Raw genomic sequence first — 17,898 nt, 5'->3', positions numbered from 1 at the left:
GCAATATAATATGAACGACGTGTTTGGCAGTGACATTACAAATTCAATCCCTACATTGGTCTGTCTGCGGTGTGCCTAATAATACAAACAAACGGAACAAATATTAACAATTAACGTCAGTAAGTCATTGTCAACAGAAAAAAAAGAATTTATATAATACTGTGCGCTTATAAATCTTTTATAAATAAACTATTAGTAACGTTTACCTTTCTAACGTTGGATTTTCCATTGAGGGCATTCAGTTCGTCGTAAGCTCTGAAAGCAAAAAAGTTTTGTTAAACTGAGAAATACTTAATCCAGAAACGCCTTGCTTCAAACCAACCAAGTGTTTTACTGTTTATGCTTCACTTTCAACCATTATACGCTAGTGTCGAGTATAAGCTAAATTGCTCGTCCACAAGGTGGAGCAATCACGACGCAATGCAGCTGTGTGAAAGGGAGCAAAAGAAAATCAATAGGGAACCTGCTCTAGCATTTTATATGGCCAAGTATCAAGTAATTCCATTTAGGGATTTTTCACTGATGAATTTTTGATGATCGGTGAAGTAAGGTTGCTAAGTTGACTCACATCAGGGAGGGTTCATAATGATGCAACACTGCACAGAGGGCCAGTCCGTTCCTCCAGGACGTTGTAAAGTTGGTCACTTTCACTCCTCGGTGACCGGCCGTTGCTCTCTGGCACCAATCAAGTAAAGATTTTTCTACATCCGGAGCGGGGGACCCCTGGATGGGGGAGGATTCCATCTAGACAAATATGTGGAGAAAATCAAACCATCAAAGTTCGTCTTGAATTCATATGACGCCTTGTTTGATGCGCAAATAAAATAATTACTTTTATTTAGTACTGCAGTAGTGAGTGCCTTTGAAGGGGTAAAATAGGATTTACTGGGGAGGGTCTCTAGAGAAGTGGTTCTCAACCAGGTGCCGTGGCACACTGGGATGCCATTTACAATACTCCGGGGTAACGCGAACTATTTCTCATATTCAGTTTTTTATGTATCTTCAAATTGTTAGACAGGATCATGGTTGCTGATAAAAATATTGTTATATTATTAAGGGACATTTTTTGTCGTAGCGTATACGATGTTTGGTAATCACAAATCCTCAGTAGGCTATGGCACCCTCGGTACATATTTTAGTGGCTTTGTGCTGTCAATATCTGTAGGTTACAAGTTGTGCTGATTCGATTGTACTTCAGTAGGTGAATGATGTGCATAGAAAAGTTTTAGATAAAATTACAGATACAGATAAATTACAGACTAAGACAGTTTTTTCTAAAATTTACCTCGGTAGCAGGTAGGAAGTCTGCAGATGACCGCAACCGACGTTTCTGAACTGAACCGGATTCATCGGATGAATCTAATAGAAAATCAATCAGCTTGGAATCGAACGATTGTGTGTCAAAGCAATATAAGTGGGGCGCATAGCTCACGCAGTGCATTATTGTACTTGAATTTACGTTGTCCAAGGAACACGGGTGCACTCACAATGTCACTGAGCGGTGTAATGGTTGGCTAAATGGCCAGCTAAAGCATAGCTACTTAGAAATACATTCTCCAGATTCTGTCAACGTTTGGCAACTATCTGAATGAAATTAAAAAAAAATTATATTTTAACGTCTCTTTCGCTCTCTTCCCCATTTTGCTCTCTAAGATCATAAGGCTTTGAAATACAGTGACAATTTGATTTAAACATTTTCAGTCAGACTGTTAGCAGCATGTTGACAGTCTGATTTTAAAGTTTTTTACTGCTTCCCTAACAAAAAGCTTTTAGACTATTACGAGGTAGCCAAAACTAAAAAAAATCTTAAAAATGCAGTCAGGCAGTAGAAGCAGGCAAAATGTGACAAATCAAACCGGATCACCAGGAGGCCATGGCTTAAGATACCAAATAAAAAGTTTCATAGATCTCTTTTACATTGTGACTTCAACTGATTTGGACATAAAGCAACTTGTACTGAATTTGTTGAAACATTTGGACAATACCAAATCTCACCAGAAGAGGCGCTAAAACGGTTGACAACTTCACTCTCATCAGGTGGAACTTCTTCCGCGACTCCGCCTATCACATTCCTGCATTACAACGAGAGGTTAGCAATTGGTCAAGATACACATATGCATAAAAGGATATAAACTTGCACGTGCAATAGCTGTGGCATAGTGTTGAGCGGCACACCTTTTGCCAGTGACCACGTCAAACATTTACACGTCACAATTAATCAGTAATTCGTTTCACGCATCATTGAACTAACAAAGCCTTTCTTTTACAGGTCACATGGAAGCACAATAATTTTGAGCTTCCAATGCAGGGGTTCTTAATTTTTATTGGCTGCGCCCCTCTTGACGTCACTTGTAAAACTTCGTACCCCCCTTTTCTAGTTTAAGTTACAAATCAAAGTCAAACTACCTATTCCTAAGGTCTACATGTTTGGGATTTTAAAACAAAGTTTATTTTTTATTTTCCATTATACATAAATCAAAATATAAAGTAGATCACAATCTACTTTTCCTCGCATTAACGAGGAGATGTGGCTGCTTTTTCGAAGCCAGCAGTTTAATTCGTGGCTTAGTTGAAGCAAACGTACACGGTACATCGCATGTCAGGTTCACAGTTAAGAATGTTTTGAGCTTGTGTCTTCGCACTTGCAAGTGCAAAAAAGCAACTTTTACACAAAATAACGTCACAAACAGAAATAGTTATCGAACAATGGACAAAATGAAATACTGCAAGAATAGGCGCTGGGAATAAGTCAAAACCAGGTCACATTAACACTTCCAGTCAATAATCGACACACAAGTTAAGATGTCACCAATATTTCCAGGCTTGTCCATGGGACATTTTTTTCTGTCCCATCCCATAGCAATTCATGCCTGTCCCGTCCCATCCCATGGGATTCCCATCAAAATACAATTCAATAAATGTTATTAAATTTATGGAAATTTAAGTCTAATGTGTACTAGATAGGACTAAATGTACAAAAAGAGATACAAAACGACAAAACTTATTGACTTTGTTAACTTTAAAGTTCAGAAAAGTTGTCTATCTATGACAATTCATTATCATCTGACAATCTGTCTAAAATATTTTTAAATAAAAATGCCTAGCTACTGTCCCATGGGAAATGCAATTCGTGCTGTCCCATCCCATCCCATGGGACATTTCCCATGGGATTGCCGTGGGAATCCCATTCCCATGGACAAGCCTGAATATTTCTGTTCACTTGTAGCACAATACAGTGGCATGTTAGTGCAACAGCCTACCACGTTCGCGCCCCTTTGGGGAATCTTTATGCCCCCTCCCCAGTTTAAGAACCATTGCTCGAACGTATGACTACTCACCTTCTCTGAAAGGAAGATCTGCTACGGACGGAAGCGGTGTCGGAGCGAGAGCTGTTGATGCTGGACTGACGACTTCGTGTTGGTTGGTCGTCTGTCAAAGGCATGTCATGATAAAACACGAGTTAGCATTGTAGGCGCAATAAACAAGTATTGTCTTAAAGAAAACGCATTAACAAAGAACACAAACACACGACAGGTACACAACAATGTTTGTAGAGATGCGATTGCTTCAGTCTTGAAAGTTTGATTGCTTTCAAAACCTGACATGAATTGTAGGTGATGGGACAAGCACTGGTCCGAGATTGCAAAAACTTTTGAACTTTGGGAAGATAATGACACGAAGAAAAATATCCCAAAACATTTGCTATTCTTCAAAGTAAAGCTGATCACGTGATCAATCACCGCCTTGGCATCTTTAGAGTAGTGGTTCCCAAACTGTGGTACGCGAGAAACTTACTTAAGTTGACAATAGTTAAAATAAAATAATGCAATTTGCGCAAACTTTCAGATCACACAATGTGCATTATTGTGGCATAATTAATTTTATTCTGAGGGATTCAAGCGTTTATGACGCAATACTTAGGTCAGCGATTTTCAAACTTTTTTCATAGCCACGCTTTTTGAAAAGTTTGTTTGATTTGCGACGCACCCAGATACAGGAATTTCAGCCATTTTTATTTGCTATAGTTTCGTAATAATGAGTTCTAATGCTCATGTTAGACAGGGAATAATAATATCTGTAAGCGTTTTATTACCGCAATTGATTATAGATAAGTTACGAAAGAAATCATTGTGCGAAGCCCTTAAAAAATTGAAACTACGCACCAAGGGCGTCTCGACGCACAGTTTGAGAACCGCTGACCTGGGTTGTTAAACAGAAAAGCCAACACTTTTCAGTTTTCAATGTTGCTGCTGATGGTAGCAAAAGTAGAACAGCTTATTTATTGATTTTCTACTCATGCGACAGCTTGGCAGATTAATGAAATTTAGTCTAATTTTAATGATATTTTTGTCTCGGAGCGCTGTGTTGATATTCGTTAAACTTGTTTGCCTTTTGTAGTGTAGTTTGAGTTTTTTTTTGGTATAGGTGGTACGCTAACACTGTATAAAACTGTTGTATGGTACGTGAATGGAAAAAGTTTGGGAATCACTGCTTTAGAGGTTCCATCACGGAGCGTGGTCAACAAATGATCGTCAGTGATGACGTAAGGAAAAAAAACAATTACTACTTCGAGCAACGTTGTTTGTTGTATCATGGAGTTGCTCATCCGTGACCCGGTTCAACGCTTCAATCTGATTGGTCAGGTTGCGCAGTTCTTGATGTGTGACGGAGTTGCCAGCCTTCCCACCAATCGAACTGCTCCTTGAGCTGGCAGCTGAAAACAAAGATAGCGCTGTGACGATGTATTGAATCTAAGCTAATGTAAATTATGTAAAACTTTAAACTTGCTTCCTAGACATTTTGATAACAAGCTATTTTAAATTTCACTAATTACAAACTCCAGTGCACTAATCAGTATTAAAATACTTTCAGAAGTTGCGGATTGTGGTAAGATTAGTAATTATTCCCACGCGGGCACACCAACGGCCATTAAGATTCATTGTAGACTCGATTTATGTCGCAACAAAGATAGCAACCTGCAAGCCAAATACCATACAAACTATCGCAGACTTGCTTTATCGTAAAATAAAGATCCCCGGTGTACAAGCAGGTATGTAAGTGATGACTACAAGGTGCAAAGTCCGAACACCCAAATTAATTCCTGACTCAGCGCGATCGAGTGGATGCAATGTGACAGAAGTGTGGAACAAACACTTTAAAGACACGGCGAGTATATGGCATTGCAATGGTGTGATGTGACGTGATCGTGCTATAACTTAAAGATTAATGCAAGCAAGCAAACAACTTGTGCGCTTGAGCAATACACTTATAACTGTTCATTCAGCGGCCTCTGGTGAATGGAATAGTTAATAGAAAATGCTTCAACAAACGCAAAATTTACTCAAGCTGTCAATCTTCCAGCAAATATCTTCAATTGTGGCACTGGCTGTGTACTCTTGTTGAAAGATATAAAACTTGCCGAGGTTTATGTGCACACGCCAGTTTTGACGTTTAATATCAAGCAGTGTCGTTGAGGGGGCCAGGAGAGAGTTTAGGATACGGGGTCATTCCAGGAGCCTGAAATATTTCCAGGAAGATCGCAAAGAAAACAACGCGCGTTTTTTGGAATCATATTGTTTTCTTTATAGATTGTCAAAGAAAATATGCCTGAAGGTATATATCAGTATATTTAATATTCAAGCAAACAACTCGCAGAATTCAAATGGAAGTATTTTTAAAAATAAGCTATGACTCATCATCATCATAATCCATCGTCGGTTTGTTCCCCACTAGTGGGGGTGGCCGATTGTTTCCGCGCAGCAATTGTCTTAATCCCTTTTCTCCATTTCACCCTGTCCCTTGCATCTTCCTCTTTCAGTCCGACTTTTTTAAACTCATCCTTCACTTGTTGTTTCCACGTTCTTCTTGGACGACCGCGTTTCCTCTTCCCATCCACCTTTAGATCTAGTGCCTTTCTAAGAAAACTTCCTTCCTCCCTCTTTATCGGGTCTGCTACTATTCGGCTGGTCCGATTGGGCTGATCCGATTCGGCTAGTCCGATTCGGCTATTACCCTTTTCGGCTACAGCCCGATTCGGCTAGTCCGATTTGGCTGATCCGATTCGGCTAGTTCCCTATTGGGCTACAGTCTTTAGCGGTTAGTTCCCTATTTGGCAATTTTTTTGAAAATCCAACGATAATCCTTCTGTAATCCAACATCGTTTCTTTTGCATTCCGACAAAGAAAAACAAATTGAAATGAAATCTAGCGAAAAATGTTTGAACTATTAAATTTAACTGTTTGCTCACATAAAATGGACAACGACGTCTTCTGTTTATTTAGAGAATGTTGTAATATCGCTTCTTTTATAGCCTAGTTGAAATCATCGAAGCTTTAGATGAGTGGGGTTTAGACCTAACCATTGAGATCTTAAAACTAAAAAACGAATTAAATTTATTTTTGAACTATCAATGTTTGCTCAGATAAAATTGACGTGTATCATGCATCGCCGTCTGCATGCAAACTTAGAATATATTAGAATCCTCAACTATTACAAAATTCTAAATCCAACGACGCCTTCTGTTTATTTGCAGTAGAGAATTTTGTATTTTATTCCACAATAGTTGATCTCGAAGCTTTAGATGAGTGGAGTCAAGACCTAACCACTGAGATCATAAATCATATTTATGACACCGGTTACATCCCTAGTGATATGGTACGTTCCATATTCATAACTTTACCAAAAAAAAAACGGAGCAACAGAATGGTCACTCCACAGAACAATTAGCCTTGTGAATTACGTAACAAACAGCTTACTCCGAATCATGTTGATGAGATTGAGATCAAAACTACAATCGGAAATTTCAACAGCACAGTTTTTATTTTCAGACAAAGGGACCACAAAAGGAATTTTTACATTAAAAATGATAACAGAGAAATGTATGTCCGGTTCTTCTGTTTATTTAGAGGATTTTGTATTTTAATTCGACAATATGGTATCTTTTGCATTCTTGCATTTTATCCAGTGTTTACCTTTGAGTGCTTTCCCAGACGGCAAAATCCGTCATTTTTACATTCATTCAACGTCTGCAGACGTTGAATCAATGTAAAAATGACGAGTTTTGATGTCTGGGTTCGTTCAAAATATGTGTTTTACATGAAAATAACAGTTTTCATGATTACCAATAGGGGTTAATGAGATGAAGTCTCAGCCAAAACGTGTCAACGAAAAAAAGACAGTTGCCAAATAGCGTTTGCCATAAAAGATGAAGTTAAAACCTAAGTGGCAGTTTAGAGTAAACCTGGGTTTCGGCGTTACCTGACCTGAAATTTCTTTGGTTAGTTCCTTCGTTAGACTCTCAGTTGATGTTACTTGATCATGGCAGAGGAATCGATTAGTACGCAGCGCAAAGGTGGGGTTTTTCTACATGATGGCTACATGTTTCAACTAGCTCAATATAGTCCAGACGGGCTTAAGAAATACTGGCGTTGTTCCCGACGTGATGACAAATGCAAGGCTCGCATCCACACTTGTGTGGCAACAAATCAGATAATAATGTGTGTTATGATGACTATATTTCGATCATTTGAGAAAATGTGCCAAGAAATGTCAAGTACTTGAATTGTAATAATCGCAACCATTGTTCACCTGCATTGACGTTGGACCTGGGAATGCACCACGGACTGGCCTACCCTAATAATTACAACTGCTTTGATAGTGACGTTGTGCTATTACTTATTACTAGGGCCATTTTTTTTACATAAAAAATTGAAAAATATGACTTTATTTTTTGAAATATATGATAATATATGACTTTGTTTTATAGCATCAAATTTATGCTAATCTCTAATTAATAACTCGTATGTAAGTTTTTACATGTATTTTGAACAATAACACACTCGAACAACTAACAAAACACTTCTGTTTCGCTTGAAAATCATTACAAAAATGCAAATGTCTAATGCATCCACTGGCGCCGACTTACGGGGTGGCCAGCCACGCCACCCCATAACCTCTATGGCATGATGGCAGCCACCCCGTTTAGGTTACATTACTTACTGCAAATAAATGTAATTTGAACGAACGTTTAAATCTTTTTTTGATCATTGGTTTTCGCTTCAAGTCAACGTAAAGCAAGAGGTGAACCAATACAGTATTGCGAAGAAAATGATTGTTTTTGTCACAAGCATGATACTCGCGTAACATCAAGCAAGCTACGTGAAGATTACGCAACACGTGGCAGCCGTGGCTACGAGTTTTTTCCTTGTTGCGATCGTATTATTTGTTACTTTTCATAAGTCATTGTTACAATTGTTAGGTTTACAATGGGATTTATTAATCAATAAAATACGATCTTTCCATTGCCTCCCTCAAAAATCTTTTTTGAAAAATTTTAAACTGCTCATAATATCGCTATAAATTATGCCAGCTATAAAATACTTGGAAATAAAATTATCTCGATGATTTATAGCTCCACCTCCTAAATGAATATCTATTTTCAAATTTTATTAAAACAAATGCAATTTTTGAAACTTTTTGAGTTTTTATTTAAAAAGTGCTCCTAGTAAAGTAGCAGTTTTAACGTTCTGCAAATTTACACGTTTACATGATTCTATTCGAGGAAAGCTACACCCCCTGCCAATTTCCAATAATAAAGCAGTCTTTTTCAATTACTCAAGATTTTGCATTTTGAATTGTTTTCCGATTTCAATTGGAGTGTACTGTCATCTACGTCTTGCTTTAATTTCTACTTTGTTATCTACTTCATGCAGTAATAATGTAATATTGCGTGTCAATGCGTGACAAATTGTGAGGCGGGAATTTATTGGTCTTACATAGGAGTTGCTTGTTACATCATAGAAAAAATTACGAAAAGTTGTCCTGTAAAAGTTTGAGGAGGGAATTTATTGGTCCGACATAAGTTAGGAGTTGCTTGTTACATCATAGAAAAAATTACAAAAAGTCGTCCAGTAAAAGTTTTCCCCGACATTCCAGTTTTATTCAGCTTAAAGATGCCACCGAAAAAGCGTTCAACTGTCGCAACTGTTTGATCTATTTGCAAGCAATGAAACAAGATCATTAATGCTTCCAAACGGGGTCTGCATTGTGAAAATATACTTATCGTTGCCTTCCACCACCTGCGAGGCGGAGCGATCGTTTAGTAGTGCACTCAGGCGCATAAAAACCTACTTGTGATCTACCATGACGCAACAGCGATAGAACCACATCCTAATTTTAAATGTTTATCAAGCTGAAGCTTAACGGTTACAACTTGACCAGTTGATTAACAGTTGGATTGACAGAGCTGCCGTTCGCAAAAATACTTTTGCCAAATGTTAAATGTCGGAGCGACAACGTAACAATAAAATTCACGACATACTTCCTGTGGTTTGTTGTAAAGTTGTTTTGTAAATAATCGAGCTACAAATCAGGTGTGAAAAGACAATTGCATCTACGAAACACGCTTAGTAAAAAACAAAAACATGCAGTTTGAAAGTTTTTAGGTTGCCATATTGTGCTATCCGCCACCCCGTGCAAAATTAAAAGTCGGTGCCTATGCCGGTGTCATAAATATGATTTATGATCTCAGTGGTTAGGTCTAAACCCCACTCATCTAAAGCTTCGAGATCAAAATACAAAATTCTCTACTGTAAATAAACAGAAGGCGTCGTTGGATTTAGAATTTTGTAATAGTTGAGGATTCTAATATATTCTAAGTTTGCATGCAGACGGCGACGCATGATACATGTCAATTTCATCTGAGCAAACATTAATAGTTCAAAAATAAATTTAATTCGCTTTTTAGTTTTAAGATCTCATTGGTTAGGTCAAAACCCCACTCATCTAAAGCTTCGATAATTTCAACTATAAAAGAAATTTAATAATTCAAACATTTTTCGCTAAATTTGTCGGAATGCAAAAGAAACGATGTTGGATTTTGTTGGATTACAGAAGGATTATCGTTGGATTTTCAAAAAATTGCCGAATAGGGAACTAACCGCTAAAGACTGTAGCCCAATAGGGAACTAGCCGAATCGGATCAGCCAAATCGGACTAGCCGAATCGGGCTGTAGCCGAAAAGGGTAATAGCCGAATCGGACTAGCCGAATCGGATCAGCCCAATCGGACTAGCCGAAACGGGCCATTCCGCTCTTTATCACATGTCCATACCATCTTACTCCATTTGCCCTTGCCGGTTGGTCTATGGTCTCTCTCATCTCTAGCATATCCAACAATTCTTCAGTCCTTTTTTCCCTTCTCGTTTTCACCCCACACATTGCTCTCACCATTGACCTTTCCGTTCTTCTCAGGATTGCCAGTTCACTCTCCCTCAATACCCATGTCTCGCTACCATATAGCATTGCAGGCCGCACACAGCTCCGATATACTTTTCCTTTCATCCTTAGTGAAAATTTTCTGCCATGCAGCATTTCCCCACATTCCCTGAACTTTGCCCAGCCCAATCTTGCCTTTGTTGTCATCGCTGCTTCACATCCACCACTTCCATTTATCCGATCACCCAGATAACAGAAGTCTGTCACTGTTTCGATGCCATGGAAGAACTCATCATCATGGCCTTCCACTTCATTCCTTCCTTTACTGCATTTCCCACAAACAAAACACTTCGCCAATCTTGTTGCGGCTCTCTTGACATTAGCACATCTTGCATGTACCCACTTTCCACATTCCTTGCATTGCATTGAATTTCTCATCACTCTCTTGCCACATATTCCACAGGGATCTACTTTGCTCTCAACAACTGTTCCTTCTGCTCCACTCACCATCACTTTTGTTTTTTCAAGATTCACCTTCATACCCTTGGTTTCAAATGCTTCTTTCCATTTCTCAAACTTTCTCTCCATTCCCTCCATACTATTACTTGTCAAGACCAGGTCGTCTGCATACAAAATTTCACTCAATAAGCCCTCCCTCACTCCTTCAGTTACAACGTCAACCACAATAGCAAATATCAGAGGTGACAAAACTGATCCCTGGTGTACACCAACCTTCACAGAAAACTCGTTTGAATAATTTGATCCAACTCTCACTTTTGTTCTTGCATCCTCATACATAGACATCACAGCTCTCACTAATACCTCCGGTATACCTCTTTTCCTCATTGCCCATTCCATCACTTTCCTTGGTACTCTGTCAAATGCCTTTTCTAAGTCGACGAAACACATATATAGTTTTCTCTGCTTCTCTCGGTATTCCTCCTGCATTCTTCTCAATATAAACAGAGCATCCACTGTACCTTTTCCTGGCATAAATCCAAACTGCATATCATTTAATTTCACCAATGTTCTTAACCTCTTTTCTAGTATTCGCTCCACAATTTTCATTCCATGCTCTAGTAGTTTTACACCTCTATATGCACTGCAACTTCTCACATCCCCTTTTCTCTTGAACAGTGGAACAACAATACTATGCTTCCACTCCTCCGGCATTCCCTCTCCATCTAATACCCTTTGGCTAAGTTGTAGCATTACTTCAATTCCCAACTCTCCACTTGCTTTTATCATCTCTACGCTCACTTCTGATGGATCAGCTGCTTTATGCAGTTTCATTTGTCCCATTGCCTCCACCACTTCATCACGAGTAACCTTTCCCACTGGACCCTCCACCAGATCAACCTCTGTCATATGATCCCATACATTCTCCTCATTCATAACATTTTCCATATGTTCCTTCCACACTTCTCCTCTGCTTTCCGGGCTGAAATGCAACTTCCCATCTCCACTCCTTATACATCTTCCCCCTACAATATCTTTCCCATCCCTTTTCATTTGCTTTATGAGTCTGAATACTTTGTTTTGGCTTTCCCCCATTTTATTAAGTTCCTCCTCAGCACCATTCTTCATAGCTCTTGCAACAACCCTCTTTGCCTTCTTTTTCATACTCTTATACTTCTTTTTATTCTCTTCTGACCCATTTTTGCGCCACTGCTTGTATGCATCTCTTTTCTGTGAAATCGCATGCTTCACCTCCTCATCCCACCACCATGTGTCTCCACGATCCCTCCTCACTTTCTTTTTCCCACATACTTCATCACATGCTGCTAGGACACCTTTCTGAAATGAAGCCCACAAGTCCTGCGCACTCATGTTTACCAGCTCTTTTGCTCTTTTCACAAACTTAATTCTCGTTTCTTTTTCCTCCAGTTTCCACACATTTCTCACAAAAACTCGTTCTTTCTTCACAATTTTCTTCACTTTTTTCATATTTAAGTCTCCTACTACTAGTCTATGCTGCAACTTAAACTTGAAAGTCGTTCCACAATCGTTCTGGCGTCAAAGTGAATGACGTAAGGTTCACCGATCGTAAGATGACAAAGAATGGTGTTTTGTATGTAACATTAATGGGACCAATACAATTTATAAACTGGGGCACAAAAACAACATTCTCTTGAGCCGTTCAATATTTGCTAATCTAGCTACGTAGCGATGCAAATTTGCCATCTTGGTAGAAACAGAAAACTCAACCATATGCAAGCTTCACTAGCAACGTAATTCATCCCCAAGCAACAAACCCATCATCCCACCAGTGATACCCACCATCAAGGTCGTCCAAGTCTCGGATATTTCCAACATCGATGTCGCCGAGTCTGATCGTGTCTTCGCTGGTCGTGCTTCCTGCCATCGATACGAGGTCTGCCTCACTGCCAAACAATCAATGCAAGTCACCACGCAATTACCCACTAGAGGCAACTTTCATCTATAACGCGGTAGTGGCATCTGAAAGCTTTGATTTTTCGCGAACTACTAAGTTGTTTAACTTTATAGTATCTAGTGACATTTAGGCCATCAAAAAATGGGTGATTAAGTTTGGTGATAGGTGTCAATCACAACAAAAATGTGCGGTCAGTTTTGTAAAAACAATTAATTATGCAGCAATATAAGCTAAGTACAGAAACATAAAATATGTGACACATTAGCATAACTGCGAATATTACTGCTACATAAATAGACGTAATAAAATGATTGTTCTTGTAAAATGAAATAAAAACAACTCACGTGGCAGGCCCTACCGACAACAGCACGCATGTCAGTGCTAACGACAACTTGGCAGATGCAAGCTTCCCTGAGAGAGGTTTGAATGGAATGTTAACAGTCTGTGGGGTTGGGACTTCAGCAACGTACTTCGCCATGTCAAGGCGGGCAGTTGCCACTGGTTTTCTTTTCCCGTCTCGTGACTCCTGCATATAAATAACAAATACCAATCAGACTTACTCTATAAAAAATAATTCCAAATAACAAATTAAAATTAGCATGTACATTGTACAGTAGTATTGTGCGCGATACGGCTTTTTATCGTCGATGCAAGATTATTTGACCAAGTCAGCAAGAGAACCACTTTAACGCAACGGTCTTATGACAGTTGTGGAAAACCAAGGGCACGCGTGCTGAGTTCACACAAGGCAGTTAAAGAAAGCGGGAGCACACGATATTCTGATTCTGACGCGGCCGACCTGTCATAGGGAAGTCTCGCCGCAGATTCATTTCAAAGCGAGACTATTTAGCGTAAATTCTATTTGACCCTTTCAGCATATTTTACAATGTGCAGATATTTTTTGTTGAATTCCCATCACTTGTTGTGACGCAAAAGCTATCCTATACCTTTGAAAACACAAGCTGTAAACAAACATAAAAGATGAAATATTATGTGAGATATAAAAAGAAGGATGAAAAGATGAGAGTTATTAGATTGCTCGGCAACAAACGATGGTTCAATGAAAATTGGACAAACTCATAATAATTCTTTTTTTAACAAATCACACTGCAAACATTTACTGAGAAGTCTGGCTATTAGTCATTGCTTGGGTCTGCTACTATTCGGTGAATCCGATTCGGTGAGTTCCTAACCTCTAACCCTAACCCTAAAACGGCAATGATAATTAGGCTACGGTACCCGACAATTTAAAAAAAAAATTGAAAAAATCCCCTGTTAAGGGATCGGACTCACCGAAACGGGCCATTCCGTCATTGCTTAGTACCAAACATAACTTACGTTTTCCAGCACAAATACCCAGTCTTTAGGTTCGTAGCCTGAGGAACCGTGATCTTGAAACAGAGTCACTATAATTTCAAGTGATTCCTGTTTCTGACCCGACCACGTTATTACTCCTTTGTATGGGTTTTCAATACTAGGACGCCAACTCTGAGCCTGCAATAAATCATCCAGATAATCTAATAAAATATATATTTCACCAGTCATGAAAAATTATATCTAATTTACTCTGTAACTCCAATTAAATGGTATTTTTGTTGTTAAGTCTAAATTTAAAGTAAAGTTAAATTTAAGCCATTTTCTTGATATATATAAATGACACAATTTTTACCAGAGTTCGTCGGTGACGCATTGCTACCTGTGGTGAATTTGCAATCAGAAAAAAGTCATGGCAACACCAACAGTCAACACGTTATATAAACGTTAATAAAAAGAAATGATTGTTTTAGAAATGATAGCTTCAAGAGTAAGTGATCTTTAGAGAACTTTTTTACCTAGACAACGCGTTTGACCGTTCATTTGTTAACAAACCAATTTTCATGATACTGAATCAGAGTAATATTAAATAGTTGTAAACAATTCAGTTGTACTTGATCATAAACTTTGGGCTGTCAGGGCCACAGACCTGCAACCCAGCTGGCCTTTTGGACATGTATCAAAATATTCCAATGTCTAAAAATGTCTCCTCTTTGGCAGATGGTATGGTTTACAATGAAATATAAAATAGTACTGATTCAAAAATTTTTACCATTGTGCATGTTCTCTTTTTTCTTCTAGTCCACACAATTACCAACTTGTAAGGTTGCCTATGAAATGCAAACAATCAACTTTAAAATTACAAAAACACAAAGTACAAAAGCATCATATTAAAATTTCAATTGATTTGTTAGTTTGTAAAGTCTGTAAAATATGACATGTCAGTCTACAACTTAACGACACGGTTTGAGTGATAACCAGAATGACATGATCTGTATCTCACAAATGTCCACCATGCCTGAATGACTTCTTACCAAATGATAAGGTGGAATGACCAACCCTAATGATGCAAGTCTTGTTTACTTCATGTTGTTACCTTGTGATGTTCATGAAGTAGTGGTGTAAATTATTATCAATGGCCAGAAGCCAAACTTCATTTAGAGCATGTTAGTAGCATGCCAATGCCAAAATATACTAATTATATTATCCAAATTTTATTTCAGTGATGTATCGATAGAAGTGAGAAATGAAAAATCAACTATATACTAGATTTTTTATATATCATATACTAGATTATTTATATACTAGAACCTGTTTAACATCTGTTTTGTGACTTTGTTGTTTAACTTGTAGCATCTGTTCAATGTTTATTGATATCTACGTTATTGATATAAAACAATTGAAAAATCAAGAAATTAATTAATGAAATATTGGTAAAAATTAGACATTGACTTTTGTTATACATAAGCAAGAATGCAAGGCCATCGCTCAGCAGTGGCTACTACAGGCAGACAATGACATAAGCAAGTGATATACAACCTCAACATCGGACACAAAAAATAACCAAGACTTGCATCTTTAGGGCTAAAGTCATTACGCCGAACAAGCAAACATGTCAATCGGGCATACAGATTGCATCATTCAGGTTGAATTCATTTACACCACTCATAAAGACTTCTTTTGTCATATCGTATAGTATGATGAAAATTGAGTGAGAAACATTTACTAGGAAACAAAAGGAGAAAGTCCCTTTTTTTTCTTTCACATTTATAATTGTCTGTGACGTTCAAAAGCAAACTCAAGACCAAGTGAGGCCACAAGACAGATACAAGTGGTCAAAAGTATAAACAGTGGCTGTAATCCCCTGCCCTGCATAGTGCATAGATCCAATTTTCACACAGCTTGATTTCTTTAACAAACAAAAGGAATGATCACATTAACTGGCGATCAGAGTTGACGTTGTAATGTAACAGAGATCATTAATGATGAAAAGAAGTCCGACTCAGGGGCGCTGGAAGTGGGGGGCAGATGCCCCCCGGCCCTCAATTTTTCTGTGGATGGGGGGCAGAGGGGGCAATAGTGCCCTTTTAAGGTCATGTAAGCTACTGTACATTTTGCAATAAGTTATAACAATTTCTGCTATTCGCTTTTAACCTAATTGTAACCTTTCATTATTGCCTCAAAATAATATTCATGACATAAAAGTCTGTAGGCTACCGGTATCACAGTAGGTTAGCCCACAGGCCCTACATCATTATAACATAGCATGATGTCCTTTCGTGCCATTGTTCTTTGTGTACCTGATACTTATTATATCATTACTCGATAATTAGCTGATAGATGAGCATTATCGCTATATATATCTTAAAACTTAATAAAAGGCCTTTCAGCATCAAAAGTGCCCTTTTTTCATAATCCTGCCCCCCCAATCAAAAATCGTTCTGGCGTCCCTGGTCCGACTGTCACAGTTTGGAGAAAAATGCTTTAATTGTACACATACTTTGATACAATAGTTGAAAATGCACTACGTTGTGTTCAGAATAGCTAGTTTCAGCGAATCCAATTCGGAGAGAACTGATTTGGGGAATTTTCAACAATTTGTAGGAATTATTTAGGTAGGAGGTTTTTATGTTTATCTTTCCATACCTATGGAAAAGGTAAAGCAATTGACTAATCTATAACAATGGTTAACATTAATAACAAGAAATTTTTGCAAAACGAACTAATAGTCATTGGCAAGTAATTCTGGTGCCCAAGCCAAGTATATAGTAATGCAATAGGCTACTAATACGCAACTGAGTGAAGAGAAAAACAGTTTGAATACCAACAGTATGGAGAAATGTTGGCTTGTGGAAGCCAGCCTAACATGGCCTACAGGCTTAGTTTCGAAGACCATTGATAACTGTTTATTTTTTTCTTATTGAGACTTTAGTTGAGACTTTTTTGCTGACACTTTACTTACTTACTGTTTAACCATTTTTTTTTGGCTAAGAGTTCATTTACTTAACATCTATTGTAAATCACGAAATGCTATTTGATAACTGTTTTTTCACTTTCTTTAGTTGAGACGTTTTCGCTGACACTTCATTTGGTCAACCTCTATTATATATAAGGTAATTGCTTTGAATAAACAGATACCGATGTGGAATTTTAGAATTGTCCAGACTGGGATTTCTCTGAAATGGAAAGTCCAAATAGCGGTCCACTGGTTGTGTTATGCCTACTAATAAACCTATCTAGTTTAACAAAAATTGAAAACAATTGCAAAATTGTGCAATGCCAATTGTAAGTGCGTTACAAAGAATTGATAGAAACAAAATGGTGTGATAGCTATAGCTTGTTCAATGTTACCAGTATTTGAGCATAATTTGAAGACATACAACAGCAACACAAGAAAACTTAATTTTTTGAACATAGAGCACAATCTATAGCCCAGCATTATTGTTGAAATGAGTCATTATTTGACAGTTCCATCTTATTATAACCTTGGGTTAACACATCAAACACAGTAGCACTCACCATGACTTTGATCCTTGGACATCCAGATGATTGAGTGAAGCGGTAAATCTGTATTTTGCAGCCTTTTTTCTCAGGTGTTTCACTCGTCGTAGCATGCTTACTAACACAACCTAAGAGTCGGTAATGTGATACGGTAATCAAGTTGATAAAATAACAAATGTTTGCTGCCATAACTAAGATGTTGTGTCAATAAAACTTAAGAGATAATTCTATTATTGTCGATTATGACAACATGCCAATTCCACAAATAACAACATTGCAGTAGTGAAATATATAGCTAGGAGATTAGTTTTGAATTAACTCTCAGAAGACATGACACTTTAGTCTAAGAAGTTGCTTGATTCGGTTTTGAATCTTTATTCTCAGACTGAAAAAGCCTCTAAAAGTTTATTCCTGATAGTTTCGCATACTTGTGGAGGCTTTTGATGCAGGGCCGATTATTGAGATTGATAGAGT

General features: G+C 38.0%; 1 protein-coding gene across 1 annotated transcript in view; it reads right to left on the bottom strand.

The window, feature by feature from the left end:
* The window catches only part of LOC145772274 (EH domain-binding protein 1-like), a 39,548-nt gene extending 22,004 nt beyond the window's left edge, over positions 1 to 17,544 (bottom strand). The window contains exons 1-11 of the mRNA XM_082584139.1: positions 17,443 to 17,544; positions 14,696 to 14,753; positions 13,948 to 14,103; positions 12,954 to 13,135; positions 12,495 to 12,598; positions 4,568 to 4,714; positions 3,339 to 3,429; positions 1,996 to 2,072; positions 1,286 to 1,359; positions 569 to 744; positions 207 to 255 (exon numbers count right to left, since the gene is read on the bottom strand). Coding sequence (XP_082440265.1) covers positions 207 to 255; positions 569 to 744; positions 1,286 to 1,359; positions 1,996 to 2,072; positions 3,339 to 3,429; positions 4,568 to 4,714; positions 12,495 to 12,598; positions 12,954 to 13,135; positions 13,948 to 14,103; positions 14,696 to 14,753; positions 17,443 to 17,537 — 1,209 coding nt within the window. The 5' untranslated portion in view covers positions 17,538 to 17,544. The remainder of the gene's footprint in view (positions 1 to 206; positions 256 to 568; positions 745 to 1,285; positions 1,360 to 1,995; positions 2,073 to 3,338; positions 3,430 to 4,567; positions 4,715 to 12,494; positions 12,599 to 12,953; positions 13,136 to 13,947; positions 14,104 to 14,695; positions 14,754 to 17,442) is intronic.
* Between the last annotated feature and the right edge of the window lie 354 nt (positions 17,545 to 17,898).

Source organism: Aplidium turbinatum, chromosome 6 (genome assembly GCF_918807975.1).
Source record: "Aplidium turbinatum chromosome 6, kaAplTurb1.1, whole genome shotgun sequence".
Classification (NCBI taxonomy): domain Eukaryota; kingdom Metazoa; phylum Chordata; class Ascidiacea; order Aplousobranchia; family Polyclinidae; genus Aplidium; species Aplidium turbinatum.
This window is presented reverse-complemented; position numbering and strand designations above follow the sequence as displayed.